Raw genomic sequence first — 21,071 nt, forward strand, 5'->3', positions numbered from 1 at the left:
TGGGTTGGACGTACCTATGTTTCCAAATAAAAGAAGCCAATTTAGAGAATATTAGAAATTGAAAGCTCCACAAATCCCTTTGCGTAGATAAGAAAGCAATCTTTATCAACTTTGACATAAAAATTAAACTAATACTCCAATGTAAACGTCCTAGGCTCACATGGCACTAAAATCAAATTTCAGTTATCACCTGCCTACATATATAGTTTCAGTTCTTCTAAAGTAGCATTCTAATTTCAGTATTCTGCTCAACTGTCAAGTTGGATATGGAGAACAAGATGGAGTTAGAGAAAAAGATGAGTGAAAGTGGAGAAGAGCATGGAGAGTCCAAAACAAAAAAGAGGCAACTTGGTGGAATCAAAACTTTGCCAATTATCCTTGGTGAGTCCTTTTTCATGGAGTCAGTTCATTTCCATTTTTTGGTTAAAGACCATTGTCTTAATTCTTGAATTTTGTTATCTTTAATTAAATGTGAATTGTATCTTTAAACTAATAGGTTATGATGATAAATGTCTTATAAGTTGGTTAGCTTGGTATCCCAACTGCCACTTAACTGAAAAATCATAAAATAAATAATGATTCCTAAACACAAATTTTGATATTCAAGTCTAAAATGGTACTTATACAATAAGTAACCTCACTTTTGATGCCAAAAATGGTAGTGTTCATGGTCGAACCTCCACTTTATCCCTCTTTCCACAAGAAAAAAAAAGCTTTGTTTCATCTTCGCAAAATGATTCTTATTTACAAGTACTTTAAATTTCGTTTCAAGCTGATTTTTGCTCAAATTGTGGAACCCAAACCGCCCCCCACACACACCTCCCCCCAAAAAAATTTCAGTAATGCTGACTGCTGATTTTTCGTGTTACTTCCTTATTCTACACCGCCTCCCTCCAAAGAAGAGGAAAAACATAGAGGAGAACATGTTCCACACCCATAAACTGGCAATATTTTAGACCACCCGTGAAGCTGCACTTAAGATGCTGAGTTCTTGAACAGAAGTTTGGATTCAGCTGTTAAAACAACACAAGCATAAAATTGCCAGTTTCAAAAATGGTGAAAATTGTGGTGGGAATAAATAATAGACAAATACGTAAAGACAAAAAAGTAATCACGCAGGTCGTTTTAGCTTGAAATAATTGCAATTAGTTAGGGAGCTGTCGTTATCGATTGAATTGTATAACAAATGGTACTTCAAACTGTTATTACAAGGATATCAGGTTTTGAAGTTTATATTGTCTTCCGCCTTATTTTTTAATTCATTTCTTACAATAGACCAAGAAATATTTGTAGCTCTTCTTCATTTTTTTTTTTACGGAAGCGTTAGAACTTGTATTGAAATCAAAGCAAACTATACAACTTGAGCAACGGCCCATGCAGAGCTTTACAATTGTATCATTCGACACTGAGGACTTAGATATTCCTCATCTTGTACTAAAGTAGTAGCATACATGCTAATTCTTCTACCTAAACCATTTGTAGCTCTTCTTCGCAAATGAAATTTTGGTAATTTGTGTTGATGGCTTTGATCCATTTTGTTTCCATTACGTTAGGCATACCTAAATGCTTCTTTTGCGTGGAGCATTGAGAGGTTGAATACTTGTACACAATTTTTATTTTTATTTTTCCTGCAGTTCCTGATGCCCCTCTTGATACAGTCACACATTTTCTGAACTGTACGTAATATTACTCCAGATTAGCTGGAGATAGCCATTCTGCCATAACAAGTATTAAGGAAAAATATAACATTAAGCCAGATTTAGATCGAAAAGAATAATGACAAGCCAATAGTTCCTTGGCCTAGTGTAAAATAACTGAGATTGAGGTCCTGACTACTTTCAAGAAATGTGAGTTTATTCCAAGTATAGGTCAATGTTCATTCTAAAACTTAATCGTTATTGGCTGTAATCCCTAGGCATTAATTTCATAATTATAAGTGACTTGTATTCAGCTATTCATGTTAAGAAAAAGAATAATCCCAAATTAGTTACATACTGTTGTAGGACCAACGTAACATTTGATTATTAGCTGGTGGCTTTGGATTTTGGTGTTTTGAGCAAGAGCATATTGACTATAGAACAAAATGAAAACTATTGTTTTTTTTTTTTGTTTTTTTTTTGTTTTAACTATAGAACAAAATGAAAACCATTGCCTTTTTTTTTTTTGTTTTATTTTTGATTTGACAGCAAACGAAGCATGTGACAAGTTTGCATCCACTGGCTTCCATGCAAACATGATAATATATTTGACCAAAGTGCTAAACTTGCCACTGGTGAAGGCCTCCAACATCCTCACCAACTTCAATGGAACGGCCAACTTCACTCCTCTGATTGGTGCTCTAATTGCTGACTCTTTTGCTGGCCGATTCTGGACAATAATTTTTGGATCCATCATCTATACACTGGTCCTTTTCTATAACTTTTGCTCTATCAATTCCCCCCCCCCCCTCCTCCCTTCTTAAGTAAATAATTAGATTTAAATATTCAAATATATGAGGCAGGATTATTTATCAGTGAAGCACATAATTATAGCGAGTTTTTGTCGATTTATATGCTGCACCTCACAATAATAATATTCACGTTACAGGTAGCAAAAAAATATAGATTTATATGTAGAAAAGTTCAAAGAACCTAATGATGGCTTTTGTGCAGGTGAAGTCTAACGAGCCGAGTCGAGGTCAAACACTAAAAGAGTTCACCTGCAAAGTAGGGAGTGACCGGGGCTAAATTCCCTTGGATCACTTCGATGCTTAAGACAGTAGTGGTTGGGAGTTATATTGGGTGAGATGAAGTGTATACCTTTCAAGTGAGCAATGAGTTGATACTTCTACTAATGGAGTTAGGGAGTAGAATGATGAGATCTATCCGTAGCGCAACCTTGTAGAATAAGATAAGACAACCAATCAACCTATAATTCAACCCTACTTCTGACACCACCATCATACCTTATCCTACGAGGTCAAGCTACGGATAAACCTCATCATTTTGCTTCCTAACTCCACCATTATAAGTACCAACTCATTGCTCACTTGAGAGATGTGCACATCAACTTACCCAATATAACTCCCGACCATTACAGACTTAAGTATCGGAGTAATCCCGGAAAATTAAGTCCCAGTCACTTCCTATTTTACAAGTGAGCTAGTCTGGTGCTTGACCTCGGCTAAGCTTGTTATACCTCGCCAGCATAGCTTTCAAATGATGAAAGTAATAAACTTTAACAAAAAAAATTACTTCAGTGGAAAACAAGCCTTCAAGAAATGTACTTTTATAAACAATTGCTGCTAAATTATCATAATAAGCATGTGTATGTATTTTTTAACAAATCAATGGAGACTACATAAAATTTGTAAATTTGCATGCCCAAATCACTGTCAATTATTACATTTGGATTGCTATCATTAACAAAAAATTATTCGTTTGCATTATAAGTATTTTTTTAAATCAACTTTTTTTTAACTTTTCAAATATCATTTTATCTCACATACGTCATATCATAAATAATATTATAATAATTATTTCAAATAATATTTTAAATAATCTCCTATCCAAACACAGTAATTTTTCTCTGTGGTGCTTGGATCGATTATTACTCTATATAGGACCTAGAACCACCTTAGTTGAGTTTACACAACATAATACCTCATTAGAAGAATTTTTTAATCTGCATGGTAATTTATCAATTTCTGGTACATGTGCTGAATAACAATCAAATTATACGTTGATTGTAGAACAATATTGGACATACGCCTAAGTAAATTTTTTTTAAAAAATATATAGTGAACATAGGCATAAAAAACTGTTCGACAAAATAAAATAGCTTGCATTTAAGCAAACAATAATGTAACTGAATATTTTTACACCTCTATAAATTGGTAACATCACAAACATTTTCCGGAAAAAATGCTCATAGCTTATACTTTATTAGTCCTCCACATTTAAAATAGTTCATTTTAGTCCGAAACATATTCAATACATAGCAATTTGATCCAAATTTTGCTTTCAGCTGCATTTTGCATTAGAAAGTCACAATAGGATAGGACTACATGTTAATAATAATGTAATAGGTAACTAAAAAACCTACACCACTTGTATTGAAAAATAAAAGTATATGTATTTCAAAGCTCTTTTAGAAAGTCAGAGCAAAAGTTAAAAAAGGTAACTTTTTCTGTTGATTTCAATCACAATGTCCAATTTCAGTACATACTAAATGATGGTAGTAAAACTGGTATGAATTTTTTAACAGGGAATGGTGACCATTACAGTTTTTGCTTTCGTACCATCACTACATCCTCCACCATGTCCAACACAACAAAACTGCAATGAAGCCTCAAGCCTACAGCTGTGGATCCTCTACATATCTCTTCTTCTACAAGCCATAGGAACCGGTGGCGTTAGGCCTTGTGTTGTTACCTTTGCTGCTGACCAATTCGACATGACCAAATCGAAAGTCGAAGCTCGAAAATGGAATCTCTTCAACTGGTATTATATATGCATGGGAGTTGCAACTATTCTTGCTTTAACTGTGGTTGTGTATGTCCAAGACAGTGTTGATTGGGGCTGGGGTCTTGGAATTCCTACCATTGCTCTAGGTTTATCAACTATGGCCTTCATTGGGGGATCCCCTCTTTATAGGAAAGTAAAACCAGGAGGAAGTCCATTGGTTAGATTGACACAGGTGATCGTTGCAGCATTCAAGAAGAGAAATGTTGTAGCACCAGCTGACTCAAGTCTTTTGTATAAGAACAAGGTTCTTGATGCTGGAATTTCGTCCAGTGGCATGCTTCTACACACAAATCATCTAAGGTAATGTCTACTTTATATGAATCATTATAGTAAGTTGTTTTTCCTACTTAAGCCGAAACTTTTATTGCTTTAATCAGCATTGGCGCACATCATAAAGTTCAGAAAATTGTAAATAATACTACCTCCATTCCACTAGCCTTGTTATTTTTGTTGATTTGAGTGTCCAATATCATTGTCATTTTTCCAAAAAGTCAAATTGTGCTATTTACTTTCGAATCTTACCCTACATCAGTAAAAATTAAACACTCATTTTTTTTCTCTAATTTTTTAGTGTACAATAATTATGTAAGACGTGCGTAGAGTGGAAAACGACTGTCTACATTGTTAGGGTGGTTATCTAAATCTAACCACTGGTGAAAACCATCACCTTTGAACCCAAGATCTATATGGCGATTATTAAGAAATACATTAACTGTAAAATAGCGGAAGCGTACCTGAATCCATATTGATAAACTTGATACTTGAATCCCTAGAGATTTGGGGTGGCCTTCCAGGTCAACAGGTATTCACCGATCCTTTGAGAGAGGCCTTTAGTTTCTCTCTGGTATCTTTCCTGACGATGGGATGTCAGGGAAGGGGTATTTTGTGGTATTAGGAAATACGACAACTAAAACGATACCTGTGACCTGGGGACCATAACCCTATTTATAGGTAACATTCCTGTTACCTTTGGAGCCCTATTTCAGCCCATCATTGAAATAGGAGCCCATAAGTTTCTACACATAAAAGGGCCCACATCCTATTAGATACATTAAACCCAAACTATATTTGATCACTTTAATTGGGTTTAACCTTAATTGACAGTTTGCAATACATAATTATTCACATATAAGTCCAATGTTGGATTAAGGATCCAACAATCTCCCACTTGGACTATATGTGTAACCTTATAATTATATTTTGCAATTAACCGTATGAGCTCAACTTTACTGTCATTATCACAATGTATCTGCAACCAATTCGGTCCATCAATTACACCAATATAGGATCAAAGCGGCCTTTGTTACAATTTCGTAACTCGACCCATCAATGGTCACATATATCAATGCAATTGAATGACATGAATTATGATGTGGATGTGTAGCATGAAAATTTCATGTAATGTGACCAAAACATGCCTATTTCCAACTGGTCCACCTTAAATTTTATGAGATCAAACCATACCAAAATTAGAGTGCAAATAAATCCAAACTTTATTTATGCATAAAATATCCTTAAATCCTTAATAACTGAAAAATATCATAAGAGCATTTAAAATAACAAACTCCCACAAAAACTATACATCATTTAACACGACACCCATATGAGCAGTATGCTCATGAAACATTTTGGGTGGCAATCCCTTAGTAAGCGGATCCGCAACCATGGAGTTTGTCCCGATGTGCTCTATTGATAACTGTCCATTCTGCACTCTTTCTTTAACAGTCAGGAACTTGATATCTATATGTTTAGATTTGGTCGAGCTCCTATTGTTATTGGAATATAAGACTGCTGACTTATTGTCACAGAATAATTTGAGTGGTCTTTCAATGCCATCCACTACACGTAATCCTGTGACGAAATTTCGCAGCCAAATTCCCTGATTGGATGCCTCATAACAAGCTATAAACTCTGCAGCCATAGTGGAAGATGCTATGAGGGACTGTTTAGCACTCTTCCAGGATATGGCACCTCCAGCCAACAAGTAGACATAGCCTGACGTTGACTTCATAGTATCTTTGCATCCAGCATAATCGGAATCAGTATACCCAATGATCTCCAACTCATCTGACTTCCGATACGTGAGCATGTAGTCTTTTGTTTTCTGTAGATACCGTAAGACCCGTTTGGTTGCTTTCCAATGATCTAATCCAGGATTACTCAAATATCTACCCAACATTCCAGTAATGTATGCAATATCCGGACGCGTACATACTTGAGCATACATTAGACTCCCTACTGCTGAGGCATAAGGAATCTTTTGCATCTCTCTTTCCTCAAAAGCATTCTTGGGACACTGCTCAAGACTAAATTTGTCTCCTTTAGCCACAGGGGTGTCACCTGGTTTACAATTTTGCATGCCATACCTTTTAAGGACCTTTTCGATATAGCCCTTTTGTGATAGTCCTAAAATACCCCGAGAGCGATCACGGTGTATCTGTATGCCTAACACAAAAGATGCATCACCAAGATCTTTCATCTCAAAATTCTTAGTTAGAAATTTCTTGGTTTCATGCAATAGACCAATATCGTTGCTGGCAAGCAAAATGTCATCAACATACAATACCAGAAAAATATATTTGCTCCCACAGAACTTATGGTATATACAATCATCCACTAAATTCATCTCAAAACCAAATGAGATGATCACCTGATGAAATTTGAAATACCATTGTCGAGACGCTTGTTTGAGCCCATAGATGGATTTTTTAAGTTTGCAAACCATATTCTTTGGATCTCCTGATACAAAGTTTTCTGGTTGCACCATATAAATCGTCTCATCAATGTTACCATTGAGAAACGCTGTCTTTACATCCATCTGATGTAACTCAAGATCAAAATGTGCCACTAATGCCATAATAACTCTAAAGGAGTCCTTTGAAGAGACTGGAGAGAAGGTTTCTTTATAGTCGATACCTTCTTTTTGTGTAAATCCCTTAGCGACAAGACGAGCTTTGAATCTTTCCACATTGCCTTTCGAATCCCTTTTGATTTTAAATATCCATTTACAACCAATGGGTTTCGCACCTTCTGGCAATGGGACAAGATCCCAAACATCATTGTCCTTCATGGATTTAATCTCCTCATTCATGGCATCGATCCACTTTTGAGAATTTGAACTTTCCATGGCTTGACGGAAGTTGATTGGATCATCTTCCATCAATCCAGAGTCATCCTCATGTTCTTGGAGAAAAACAATGTAATCATCTGGCACTGCACTTCTCCTTTCTCTAGTGGATCTTCTTAATGGCACTGGTTCTTGAAGAGGAAGAGTTTGTTCTTCTATAACAGTTTGCTCTTCGACATTGTCTTGATTTGTTGTATCATGATCAAATTCAGGAATAGGGTCCTGAGCAAGAGTAATGACACCTGTGGGAATATTAATATATTCCTCTTTAAAGACAATGTCCCTTACTGTATGTTCTCCCCCAAACTCGACATCCTCAAAGAACCGGGCATTTCCTGTCTCAAAAATTGATTTGGCTGTGGGATCATAAAACTTGTAACCTCTGGATCTTTCAGAATATCCAATAAAATAACAACTAATCGTTCTTGAATCCAGTTTCTTTTCATTTGGCCTGTAAGGCCTTGCCTCAGCTGGACACCCCCAAACATGCAGATGCTTTAAACTGGGCTTTTTCCCTGTCCAAAGCTCATAAGGGGTTTTGATAGTTGCTTTAGTTGGAACTCTGTTAAGAATATATGCTGCAGTCTTAAGTGCTTCTCCCCAGAGTGACTCTGGTAAGGTGGAATGACATATCATACTCCTTACCATGTCTTTAAGCGTTCTATTTCGTCTTTCAGCTACACCATTCATAGTGGGTGAACCCGGCATAGTGTACTGTGGAACGATACCGCATTCCTCTAGGTATTTAGCAAATGGTCCTGGACGTTGTTCACCTGAACCGTCATATCTACCATAGTACTCACCACCACGGTCAGATCTGACGCTTTTAATTCTTTTGTTGAGTTGATTCTCAACTTCAGCTTTAAAATTTTTGAACACGTCCAGTGACTGTGACTTTTCAGAAATGAGATATATGTAGCCATATCTTGAAAAATCGTCTATGAACGTTATAAAATATTGTTGACCATTCCATGCAGATGTAGGAAATGGTCCACAAATATCTGTATGTATAAGTTCTAAGACGTCTGAGGACCTATTGGCTTCAAATCTCCTTTGATTGGTTTGTTTCCCTTTTATACAGTTAATGCAATCATCAAAATCTGTAAAATTCAAGGGACCGAGAATTTCATTTGACACAAGCCTTTCCATTCTCCGTTTGGAGATATGTCCCAATCTCTTGTGCCATAATGCAGCTGAATTCTCATTGGCTAATTTTCTTTTAACTCCTCTAGTACTCAAATGCAGAGATTCATTAAATGAGGTAATTGTGTCAATTAAATATAGATTATCGTAGTGCATTAAAGAACCAGAACCAACCAATTTTGAATCATGAAACAATTCAAATTTTCCATTTCCAAATGAACAAAAATAACCAAATTTGTCCAAAGCAGAAATAGAAATTAAATTCCGTCTAAAAGACGGTACAACAAATGTCTCATTGAGATCCAAATAAAATCCGGTCTTTAACAATAATCTAAAAACTCCAATTGCCTCAACTTGAACTGTTTTGCCATCGCCCACGTAGATATATCTTTCACTATCATTAGGCTTTCGGCAATTCAGGCAACCCTGCATAGACACACTGATGTGAGTTGTTGCACCAGAATCTAACCACCATGTGTGTCTAGGTACCGAAGTTAAATTAACCTCAGAACAAACCAAATTACTATATTTCATTGAAACAAGGCGTGTCAAGAGCGTACTAACTTCAGCCTTTTCGTTCTTGACAAACCTTTTTTCAATGTCCTGAAGGAACTCTTTAGCGGTTACAGTCGTTTCTGACATTGTTCCCCTGAATGCTTCTGGAACGGCCTTTTTAATGATCATCAGACACAAGCGATTTGATCTCTCCCACCTCTCATTATTTCTCTTTTCATCAGAGGTACTCTGATCTGTAAGAGGTGGGGGTGAATCATTCCTTAACGCAAGGTCGAGATCCATTACTCCAAGTACTATCAAGAGATTTTCTTTCCAGGACTTGAAATTTGTGCCATTCAGCATAGGAATATTATTGATATTGGAAGTAATATTCGTAAGATCATTCGCAACTGAACAGAAAACATAACATAATTAAAACAAGCTCACATAAATCAAAACAATAATAAATTTAAATAATGGTAGTCCCATCTCAAGATACCGATATTCCATTAATATTTCGTCTTTGGACAAAAATATTAACTAGTGAGTGATATCTTGGTGCAGTAATAAATGCTGATAATAATAACATGTCGAAAATAAATTTTCCTTTGGGCCAATTTATAAATCACATGTAAAATTCAAATAATTATCACGCATTTATTACCACAAGTACACATGTAATTTCATTAAATATTGACCTTCCTTTGGGCCGATCAATATTCATAAAATTACTAGTACCCAACTAATTATATTTTAAAATAAATTAATTTCCATAATAGAGGTCACTTTGGTGGCATATTATTTCAATTAATTTATTCCAAAATATATATAATCATACCAATATTCAAATTTAAAATTATCCAAATAAAACAAAAATTTTGATCAAAGTCAACTTTGGTCAACTTTGGTCAAAACGTGGTCAAACATGGTCAAATTAATTAAATTAAATCATGACTTATTCGACCAAAGGTCCATATCCATAATTTGACCCAAAATTAACATCCAAGCCCAAAATTTTTCTTGAAATCCATAAGTACTTTATAAAAATTACACATTTAATGGGCCATACATATGGATTTTATAGGGCTTAAATGTCCTATTTAACTTTATTAGGGTTTACTTAAATTGAAGAAAACCCTAATTTCCTTAACATACATATATATGGAAATCTATTCTTAAACAAGGAATCAAGCCAAACAAAACAAAAATAACAACCAAAGTCCAAATATAGCCACATATATATATTTCAACAAATTTGCTCAGAATAAGTCCGAACAATACTTATCCCATTAGCCAAGAATCAGGCATGAATTGTTAATATAATCTTCAAAACTCAAAAGTCAAAGTAGGGGACAACAACTGTGAACTAAAAATTGTTAACATGAAATAAAAACTAACTTGTCCATAATGGTGGAGGAAAGGACAAAGGACTTCCCGTGGCCAGAAGACAAATTAGCTTACATCATCACTTGATTCATGTTTTAAGTAAACAATTTCAAACAATCGTATGAAGACTTATGTCTCAAAAGCATTGAGATTGTTGGAAGAATTTGACCGAAGGCCAAAAGCATCACAGTTCTGACCATGAATTTGACCGAAGACACAAGCACATAAATTGCATCAGACTAGCAGTTCATGCCTATTGATTACGCAAGCATTCATGAACATAAAAACCGTATGAAGACTCATCCAACATGGGAGCAGAACCCACGGATTCCCTTTTTTTTTTTTTTTAATGAATCAGAGGCCGAAAAACCAAAAGCATGCGTGGGTTCTCAATCAGCCGTCGGCAATTATAAAAGGGATCCAATTATCAACCATCAGCAACCAAGGCTTGCAAATCACTAAATCAGCCGTACAAATTTACTGTAAATAACTAAATCCAAATTATTTCCTAATAATCAACCATATGGGCTCTGATACCACTTGTTAGGGTGGTTATCTAAATCTAACCACTGGTGAAAACCATCACCTTTGAACCCAAGATCTATATGGCGATTATTAAGAAATACATTAACTGTAAAATAGCGGAAGCGTACCTGAATCCATATTGATAAACTTGATACTTGAATCCCTAGAGATTTGGGGTGGCCTTCCAGGTCAACAGGTATTCACCGATCCTTTGAGAGAGGCCTTTAGTTTCTCTCTGGTATCTTTCCTGACGATGGGATGTCAGGGAAGGGGTATTTTGTGGTATTAGGAAATACGACAACTAAAACGATACCTGTGACCTGGGGACCATAACCCTATTTATAGGTAACATTCCTGTTACCTTTGGAGCCCTATTTCAGCCCATCATTGAAATAGGAGCCCATAAGTTTCTACACATAAAAGGGCCCACATCCTATTAGATACATTAAACCCAAACTATATTTGATCACTTTAATTGGGTTTAACCTTAATTGACAGTTTGCAATACATAATTATTCACATATAAGTCCAATGTTGGATTAAGGATCCAACATACATTTCCTATAACCCTTGTCAACACATTTATATAAGACTCATTGGATCCCCAATATCCAATTTACAATTCCCCCTATATTGTTTGACATGATATTTTCATGACATTTTATGGTTCTTTTAAAGTATCCGTTGATTTTTTATGTGTCACTCATTGATTTTGATATGCTACGCTGATTTTGAAGGTGGCTGGATCAAGCTGCCATAGTGACTGATAGGGACATAGATGAGTCAAACCAACCAAACCTATGGAGATTATCCACTGTCCATAGAGTTGAAGAGCTGAAATCCATGATAAGAATTTTGCCCATTTGGGCAGCAGCAATTTTACTAATCACTTCATATTCAAATCAGCACAGCTTCACCATCCAACAGGCTCGTACCATGGATCGCCACCTATCCCCTTCCTTTGCGATTCCTCCAGCAAGCTTAGCCATCTTCAGTGTCAGCACTTTGGTCATTGGTCTTGCAATTTACGAGCGCCTTTTTGTCCCTTTTGCTCGACGAATCACTGGCAATCCAACAGGCATCACATACCTACAAAGAATAGGTATAGGGTTTGTAGTTAACATTCTTGCCACTATTGTATCAGCCCTCGTGGAAATCAAGCGAAAACAGGTAGCTACAAACCATAATCTCCTGGACAAGCCTACTGCTGTCATTCCCATAAGTGTCTTTTGGTTAGCTCCACAGTTTTGCCTCCATGGAATTGGTGAAGTTTTCATGTCTGTTGGACTACTGGAATTTCTCTACGATCAATCCCCGGAGAGCATGAAAAGTATTGCGGTTGCGCTTTCTTCGATTTCAATGTCATTGGGGGATTACTTTGGCACAATCTTAGTCACTTCGGTTCATAAATACAGTGGTAAAGAAAGAAATTGGCTGCCTGATAGGAATCTCAATCGCGGAAGATTGGAGAATTACTACTGGCTGATAACTGGAATACAAGTAGTGAATGTGATTTATTATCTAATATGTGCTTGGTTTTATACATATAAACCATTGGATTTGGCTACTGAAAGCAGGGATGTAATGGATTTGGAGTTAGCAAAGGAGAGAATTTTGCCTGTCGATTCTAGAGTAAAGGCAGAAACAGAACAAGAAAGAATTGGAACATGTTAGAATTGCCTGTATATTAGTTGATGATGTGCTTGCACCTTTTTATGACTGCTTCCTACAGTTCACTGGATTGAAAGTTGAAATATATATGGTGGGGGAAACATGAATTTGTTCCTTTTATTGTGCTCTGCTGGGGCACTATAATTAGATTCTCAGTGCCAAGTTCTCAGTTACTTTCCACTGCCAACTCCAAGATCTTGCTCTCCAACTTACTTTTTTGTTAAACCTTTGATGTTCTCAAATTTGTGATGCATATAGTGATACTGATTCTGAAATTTTAAATGAACGGCTCATAAGATTCTTAATCAGTATGTGACAGTCTTGACAAAAATGTAAAGAGCAAATTGCCCTCATTAAGGTTTAAATCATATCCTCGGAGCCAAGCTTTTCCACATTCCAATATAGATAACTAGGCAAAAAACGTAATCAAGTTCTATAACGTTCCTGTCAAATATCATCAGTTGCTCGAAAAAACACTACTTATTGTAACGTAATCCCTTCAAAAAGTAAATCTCAGCCTGCCCTTCAACCTTAAACCACATAACAACTAATGCCTCCACCACTACTTAGTAGTGGATTTTGTTGCCATCTCGGGTAGCATTTCCACTCCTTGCTGCTTGATCATTAGCACTTCGGGTAGCAATTCCAGTACCTCTTCCTGCTTGATAACTAGCACTTGCGGCAGGTATGTTTGAGGGTGGATTTGGTGGTGGTGGGCAAGGAACTCCGCCGCTTGGCCCGTACAAATAGCTGGAGCAATTTCCATATTCAAACCAACACAGCTCGGCTTTCTTTTTGCAATTCCAAATCGTCCTTAAGAGCTCCGTGGGATGACACATTCCTGATAGTATCATTGTTCCGTCTTGTTCCCCTTTATAATTGCGAACTGATGGTGTAGAGAAGAGAAATGAATCCATGCCAAGATTTAGCCAAACAAATTAAGCATTTAGATTCAGTCAGTCCATAATTTCTGGAATATAAATTATATGCGTTGAAGGCTCAAAACTAACCACTGAAAATTCTGGATAATTAATTAAGAAAAACTAAAGCACTTTTCTCAGCCACTCTAAAATGCAAGACTTGTGAATTACAAGGACACTTCAGTAATATGCGAAACAAATTCGACATTTTTTTTGTTAGCAATAATAGCAATACTTTTTGTTTGGACTAGGGGCAGTGATTCCGTGTGATTCACTCTAGTTGTTGTATTTATTATCTTATTTGGTATAGAGTTGGTGTATTATTATATTCGTGAAAAAAGTGACGCATATAAATAAATATTTCACATGTATTCATTACAGCATTATAACGATTAATGTGATTGCAAATAAAAATTTTCAGCGTATACAATAACTGAATTGAATCACACACAACACAACTGTATTATACCTATTTCTTTTTAATCATATAGCAAAACATCAATACACACAGGTGTTGAAGGGAAAATCCCTTAATTTTCTGTGACCAAGACTATTCTACTTACAACTAAATCAGAGACAGCGACGTATGCGAAGTGATGAAACAATAGAGGAAAAAAGAAAATGAATAAAGAGGGAACAACAAAGTGAAATTTTAACAATACCTTGGATACAATCAATTATTTGTATTCTTGCCTTTTGCCACCCCTTTTGAAGCCTATTCATTTTTATAACACAATTCTGAAGAAAGTAAAATGAAATACAGAAACCAATTAAATGAGTGAGAGATTAAGCATTGAGAAATTAATTATCTAAATTTAACTTTTGATGAAAAGGAAATTGTAGTAGAATATACCATGAACATCAACTCCTCTTGCTCGACTTGAGGAGGTATTTCAACTTGTCGTTTCCGAGCAAAGAAATTGAAACCAAGGAACTTCATGGCAAATCGTTGTTGCTGTAGAGGATGTGATGAAAAACAAAATGAGAAATCAATAATTAGCCTAGTGATATTGATGAGGAGCAGAATTGATGAGAAAGATCACGTATTGCAAACTGAAACAGTGTACTATAACTTTTGGGTACTTTTTCCTTAAATATGCCTAACAATGCTAGTCCAAGTCTTTTCATGGTGTAAAAATTATATTCTAGACAAATGCTTTTTTTTTTTTAAGACAAATGCTATTGACTCCTGTATATATTATAGCACTGGAATAGATGCATGCCAATTATTTGAATTTCAATTATGCTCTTAATTTTCTAATTATCAGTTACTTTTTTAGTTTTTTTTTCCTTCTTTTAACAAAGAAATTTGCAATTGAGCATTTTTTATGATGCACATATCCCTCGAAAAACCCAGTCAAATCTCCTTCACAAACTTCATACCGATGTATACAACAACAATTACAAAAATCGAAAATAAGAAAAAAAATTTAATAAGCAACAAATATAATTGAAAGACTGAAAAGTCTAAAATAATCAGATAAAATAAATGCTCAGATACGCATGTGCATTCTTAGAAACATTGCAACAATCATAGATTCGCTATCAAATTAAATATGCTTTGGTACTCAAATAAAATAGTATTAAAGACGACATTATTGAATAACGTACCTGGAACTCAAGAAATCGATCTACTATAGCCACTTTCTTGTGAAGAAGACTATAAAGCTTAGGGTTTTATAGTTTCTTCCTTTCGTGGGTGAGGGGAAAAGGTTGAAGGGAATAGAAGTTTGATTCACAATTATAAGACAAGACATTTCCTTTTTTTTGCAGAAGAAAATGAAAGGGAATAATTGTTTCCTTAAGGAATCTAGAGGAAATTAGCAAAAAAGGATACACAATGTAGAAGGAAGTGCTGACTCAAAAACACAAGAGAAACCATGTTTAAACTTAGTAACTTCAAGTTAGCGCTTTTGACTGATCACGGAAACCAGTTTTTTGGAGAAGGGAAAGTAAATCAAGAAAGTGTATAAATAGGGAGAGCAATCAATACAGATTTCTGCATTTATGTGGTAATTTAGGTGTGCTGGCCATTGTTTCTTGTCCGTCTAAAAATTCTCTATTATTATTACTATTAGTAATATATTTTTTATTATTATTTGTAACAAATCATGGTAATTATTATTTTTGTTATTTGTACTTCATAATTTACTACCTATTTGAAATAACATAGCCAGAATCAGAATCGTATCATTGATACGCTCAGCTGTATTTTTTGATTTATTTTATACATCCTCAGTCCTTACTACTAAAAGCGCGAGCTGGACTTGCCACAGTGCCCATGGACCGGTTATACTGTACTTTTAGGTAACTTCAATGGCATTTCAGAAGCAAGATTGAAGCGGTCAGTGGACCGACTCATTCTTGTTCTCCAATTCATCGGACAAAACTCACTCTCGTCTCAGACATTTCAGACATTCATTCCCTAGAATCATTAATCAACATTTCTTTCTACACAAAATCCCTTCACAATCTTCAAATCATCCACCTAAATAAACAGAAGAAATCGAGGAAAAAAGAAAAGAAAAGCAAATCCAAAGTCAGAACTAAACAGGGAATTCGAGGAATAGGGAGGAGTCATTGTTTGCCGACCAGACTTCGCCACCACTATTGTCGTGGCTGAATTTCTTCATCAGAAAAGCACGGTGAAGTTTCTTTGGTTTTTTTTTTTTTTGGTTTTTTTCAGCCCACCACCGCTATCACCATCGCCATCGCTATCGCCGTATTGTCATTATCTGAAATTCAAATTTTGTGCTCCAATTTTAAATGCTTTTCATGACCTTACTTTCTTGTTTGTGCTCCAATAATGGTAGCTTATTTGTTGGGTTCTCTTAATTTTTGTGTTGCTGAAACATCGGTTGTGAGTTCGGACAGGTTAGAAATAAATTTGAAAGAAAAAGTTCGGTTTTCTCTAATGCCCAAAACGTATTTGTAAAAATGACAAAGCAAACGAATTTCCGAAACGTATTTCCTAATTGCTCAAGTTGGGAAGGTTTTCTGGATATGCATTTCAAATTTATGGATTACTCTTAGTTGCAAATTTTATTTCAGCATAATTCGTAGAATTTTTTGCATCTCTTTGGTTTCTGCAAAAAAGAAGCATGAAAGTTGTACTTCGGTTGAAATACTTCAGAACTCATACAGAGTCTTTTCCTGTGGAGGATTAATGTTTTGGCAATAATCGCAGACTGAAGCTTGAAGGAACTATGGAAAAGAATGAGGCTTTGTTTTTGTTTCTTCAATAACTCATAATTGAAGCCTAAGTGCTTAATTTTGTAAAATGCATTGTGGCATACTGGATCTGAATTGTCTAGTCAGTCTTTTAGTCTTTGATCGGATCTAGTCATAATTTGACACGAATTATTATTATGTATTGATTAGTTCAGGCAAATTGAAAGCCATACCATTACTTGAGTATCGAAGATGAAGTATTAAGGCTTGAGGACTAAGGAAGTGCTGTTGTTGTTCCTAATCCAAAGAAATACTATGTGATTAACTCTTTACTCTCTGTCAAATTAATCTCTGATTTTTCAGCATGACAGGCATGGATCTCACGTCTCAGTGGCGCATACTCGCTTCATACGGTTAGTCATTTGCTTATTCTTCACAATTTGTCTTGCTGCATATGAAGTTGAACAACCCTTGTGTTCTGGTTGTGTCGTCATCTTTAAATTTCATCCATGACTAGCCATAAATAAAATATTATTCTCAGACATTTACATATAATCAGGCATATCATGGTTGGTTGTTATTTATTTGTAAATAGAATAAGGTTCATGCAAAATATGTACAATAAATTATCAAATATGTAATGTTGCTGGCAGAAGGATGGAGTCAATTTTTAAATTGACTTAAGTACGCATCATCAGTTTTAGTGAAATTAAATTCACGCTATGAAAGTACTCACAGAAGGCAAAAGGCATAATGCTGTCATTGTTCCTTCCTGTATCTCTTTTTTTTTTTTCAAATTTTTTTTTTTTCAAATGCTCCTCGGCATTCATGGCTAAGACTGGCAAACAATTTTCAACCTGGTCAAGTTAATAGACAAAGCAGTAGAATCTGCCACAATATCTTCCATGCCTATAGCTACTAATAAAGAAGGATGTGTTATGTGTGTTTTGTGTTAATGAGCGGGGGAAATCTCACTCTATTCTTTAAGTTCCAAGAAGTCATTGGAATGCTTCATGAATGAGTTATGTGTCTTCCTTTTGGACTTGGCAAATCAAAAGCTTTGTTGTGGCCCCGCGGTCAAGTACCAGAAGAATTTCCTTGTTAGCAGGCGTCTTTGTAGTGAGGAATGAGAACTTCCAAATAAATGGAGAAAACAAGTATTTGTTAGATAGTCTTCTGAATACTGTCGTCCCTATGTCAATTGATGCATATATTGATGTAAGTACGTAAAATCACAGTCTGACTAACATCTACTTGAAATCATAATCACTATGTTTGAAGTACTTAATGTAAGTTCTGCTACTGATAATGGCTTGTTGTATAGCTAATTGGCAAATCTTTGATTACCACGTTGAATTTGTGCTTGAAATAATGAAACGTGAAAAGCAGAAACAAGTAGTTAGTGGTTGATTCAGCTGTGGCTATTTTTCTTTTTTCCTTTTTTTGTCTATTATTCAGTTCTGGCTATTTTCGTTTCTTTCCTTTCTCTTTTCTTTTTAGTTCCACCAATCTGAGTTTGTAAAATCATCACTGGCTTGAATATTTTGGTAGGAATTGCTGGGTTAATGTTTTATTAAACTCCTTAACTTTTTGAAAAATCAAACATATGAAATTAGCAACCTGATTGTTTGGATGGCATTTTTTTGAATTGTGTTAAGTATTATACAATTCAGATAGCATTTTTGTACACAATTCAGAAAGCATTTTTTCTGGTGACTTGGGCTTGGTGTAATAATCATATTAACATAGCAACCTGAGAAACCAGACAAGTTGCTATCTACCAACAAAAAACAGAGGACATGGAGGAAGTAGTAGTAAAAAGGAATAGGCATATAATGTGGAACTGATGATTGATCGATTGCATATATATGTGTAGTGCCTTTTTTAATTGTAGGTGGAGAATGCCAGCATTTGTTGATATGCTCTTACTTCTAAACATTGCTTTACTTTGTCCTCAAATTCACATGACTGATTTTAATTGCTTTAGTTGTAAATGTCTTTGCAGGCCTCTAATTGATTATTTAGTGTCATTGAATGTTATGCAATTAAGCAATTACTACCAGTGGACAAGGTTTGAATTATTTGTGGCTTTCTTGTGACTGGCAACAATGAGCCTTGGTTAGAGAAGGCTTTCTCGTCTTTCAGGTGCATCATTCACATATAAATGAGTTGAAAATCAACCAGTGCCAAAGTCTACTGACCAGATTACTATATCTAATGCAATTATTGTTCTTTTGTGTTTAAGGAGGAACTACGAGGTCTTCTTCCATGTGCTTGTGTGGCAGGGTCATCTTAGCTGTCTTGCTTCCACCATGGGCTGGCAGTGAATACCAATAACATCACTTTGGTACGTAAGTTAAAAGGAAAAATCATTTTGGCTTTTTCAGGAACTAAGATATTGCATTCCGTATCATGCTTACTTTGCTACAAATTGAGAGGTGGGTACGTGAGTTTCTTCCTTGTGTCATTTGTTCTATTCCAACCTGTTAAGCCTAATACATGAGAGTTGATGAATTATTTCCCCACGATCACAATTGTAGATTCTATTGCTCTCCTCTTATATATTTATTATCCTTAACGATATGCTAAGCAGATTAAATTGCCATCAGTTTCATGATATATAAATGCATGAAACAAGGATTCAAGTTTTACCGAACAAGAAAGAGTTGGGATTTATGTTTTAGATTCTTGAACTTCAGTTGAGAATAGAAATAACTAGAAACTGTTATTGGATGACAAATTCTTTTGTGTGCTGATCATATTTCACCTAGTGTGATCGCTTTTGAGAAACAAATTTGAGTCTTCTGCAAGCATTTGTCTGTTTTGCCTCTCCACTTTTCTCAATTTTTCTTTCTTAGAATTTCCTGGTGGTACTAGAAAAAAAGGTTGAGAATTCGATTTTTTATTTAAGTGCAGCCTGATGATGGTGGGGGAGCATTGAGTGGGATTTATTTGGGATTAAGGGGCTCTTGCGAAAATATACTCAGTTATGCTATGGGATTACTTGGGGGGACTAATATGGTCTAGCCCAAATTGGTGCCGCCCAATTCTATGATGTAACATAAAGCCCCATTTGTGGTACTTTGAACACATGGATATATTTCAGGTCCACCATTTTTTTTTTCGAAAGAGGTCCATCTTAGTCTCTTCAGTTCATAAATACAGTGGTAAAGAAAGAAATTGGCTGCCTGATAGGAATCTCAATCACGGAAGATTGGAGAATTACTACTGGCTGATAACTGGAATACAAGTAGTAAATGTGATTTATTATCTAATATGTGCTTGGTTTTATACCCATGAACCATAGGATTTGGCTGCTGAAAGCAGGGATGCAATGGATTTGGAGTTAGCGAAGGAGAGAATTTTACCTGTTGATTCTAGTGTAAAGGCAGAAACAGAACAAGAAAGAATTGGAACATGTTAGAATTGCCCGTATATTAGTTGATGATGTGCTTGCACCTTTTTATGACTGCTTCCTGCAGTTCAGTGGATTGAAAGTTGAAATATATATGGTGGGGGAAACATGAATTTGTTCCTTTTATTGTGCTGTGCTAGGGCACTTTAATTAGATTCTCAGTGCCAAGTTCCCAGTTACTTTCAACTGCCACTTCCAAGATCTTGCTCTCTCACTTACTTTTTTGGTTACGCCTTTCATGCTCTACAATTTGTGATGCATATAGTGATAGTGATTCTGAAATTTTAAACAAACGGCTCATAAGATTCTTAATCAATATGCGGTAGTCTTGACAAAAAAGTAAAGAGCAAATTCCCCTCATTCCAATATAGATAAATAGGCAAAAAACGTAATCAAGTTCTATAACGTTCCTGTCAAATATCATCAGTTGCTCGAAAAAACACTACTTATTGTAACGTAATCCCTTCAAAAAGTAAATCTCAGCCTGCCCTTCAACCTTAAACCACATAACAACTAATGCCTCCACCACTACTTAGTAGTGGATTTTGTTGCCATCTCGGGTAGCATTTCCACTCCTTGCTGCTTGATCATTAGCACTTCGGGTAGCAATTCCAGTACCTCTTCCTGCTTGATAACTAGCACTTGCGGCAGGTATGTTTGAAGGTTGATTTGGCGGTGGTGGGCAAGGAACTCCGCTGCTTGGCCCGTACAAA

General features: G+C 35.6%; 1 protein-coding gene and 1 long non-coding RNA gene across 5 annotated transcripts; both read left to right on the forward strand.

Annotated features, from left to right (window-relative positions):
* The first annotated feature begins 179 nt into the window (after window positions 1-179).
* LOC113773134 (protein NRT1/ PTR FAMILY 3.1-like) lies at window positions 180-13,007 on the forward strand. Its single transcript, XM_027317682.1, has 4 exons — window positions 180-381; window positions 2,187-2,404; window positions 4,246-4,805; window positions 11,919-13,007. Exons 1-4 carry the CDS (start codon window positions 267-269, stop codon window positions 12,853-12,855), a joined length of 1,830 nt encoding a protein of 609 aa, XP_027173483.1. The 5' UTR covers window positions 180-266; the 3' UTR covers window positions 12,856-13,007.
* A 3,061-nt stretch (window positions 13,008-16,068) lies between these two features.
* LOC113773003 lies at window positions 16,069-20,067 on the forward strand. Of its 4 annotated transcripts, none has more exons than XR_003468736.1 (4): window positions 16,069-16,417; window positions 17,307-17,356; window positions 18,949-19,290; window positions 19,860-20,067. It is a non-coding gene; the product is annotated as an uncharacterized LOC113773003 (long non-coding RNA). The 4 variants fall into 4 exon arrangements; XR_003468737.1 differs by having other exon boundaries at window positions 17,315-17,356; XR_003468735.1 differs by lacking the exon at window positions 16,069-16,417 and having other exon boundaries at window positions 16,426-17,356; window positions 18,949-19,088; window positions 19,189-19,290.
* Window positions 20,068-21,071: the final 1,004 nt, after the last annotated feature.

Source organism: Coffea eugenioides, chromosome 6 (genome assembly GCF_003713205.1).
Source record: "Coffea eugenioides isolate CCC68of chromosome 6, Ceug_1.0, whole genome shotgun sequence".
NCBI classification, from domain to species: Eukaryota; Viridiplantae; Streptophyta; class Magnoliopsida; order Gentianales; family Rubiaceae; genus Coffea; species Coffea eugenioides.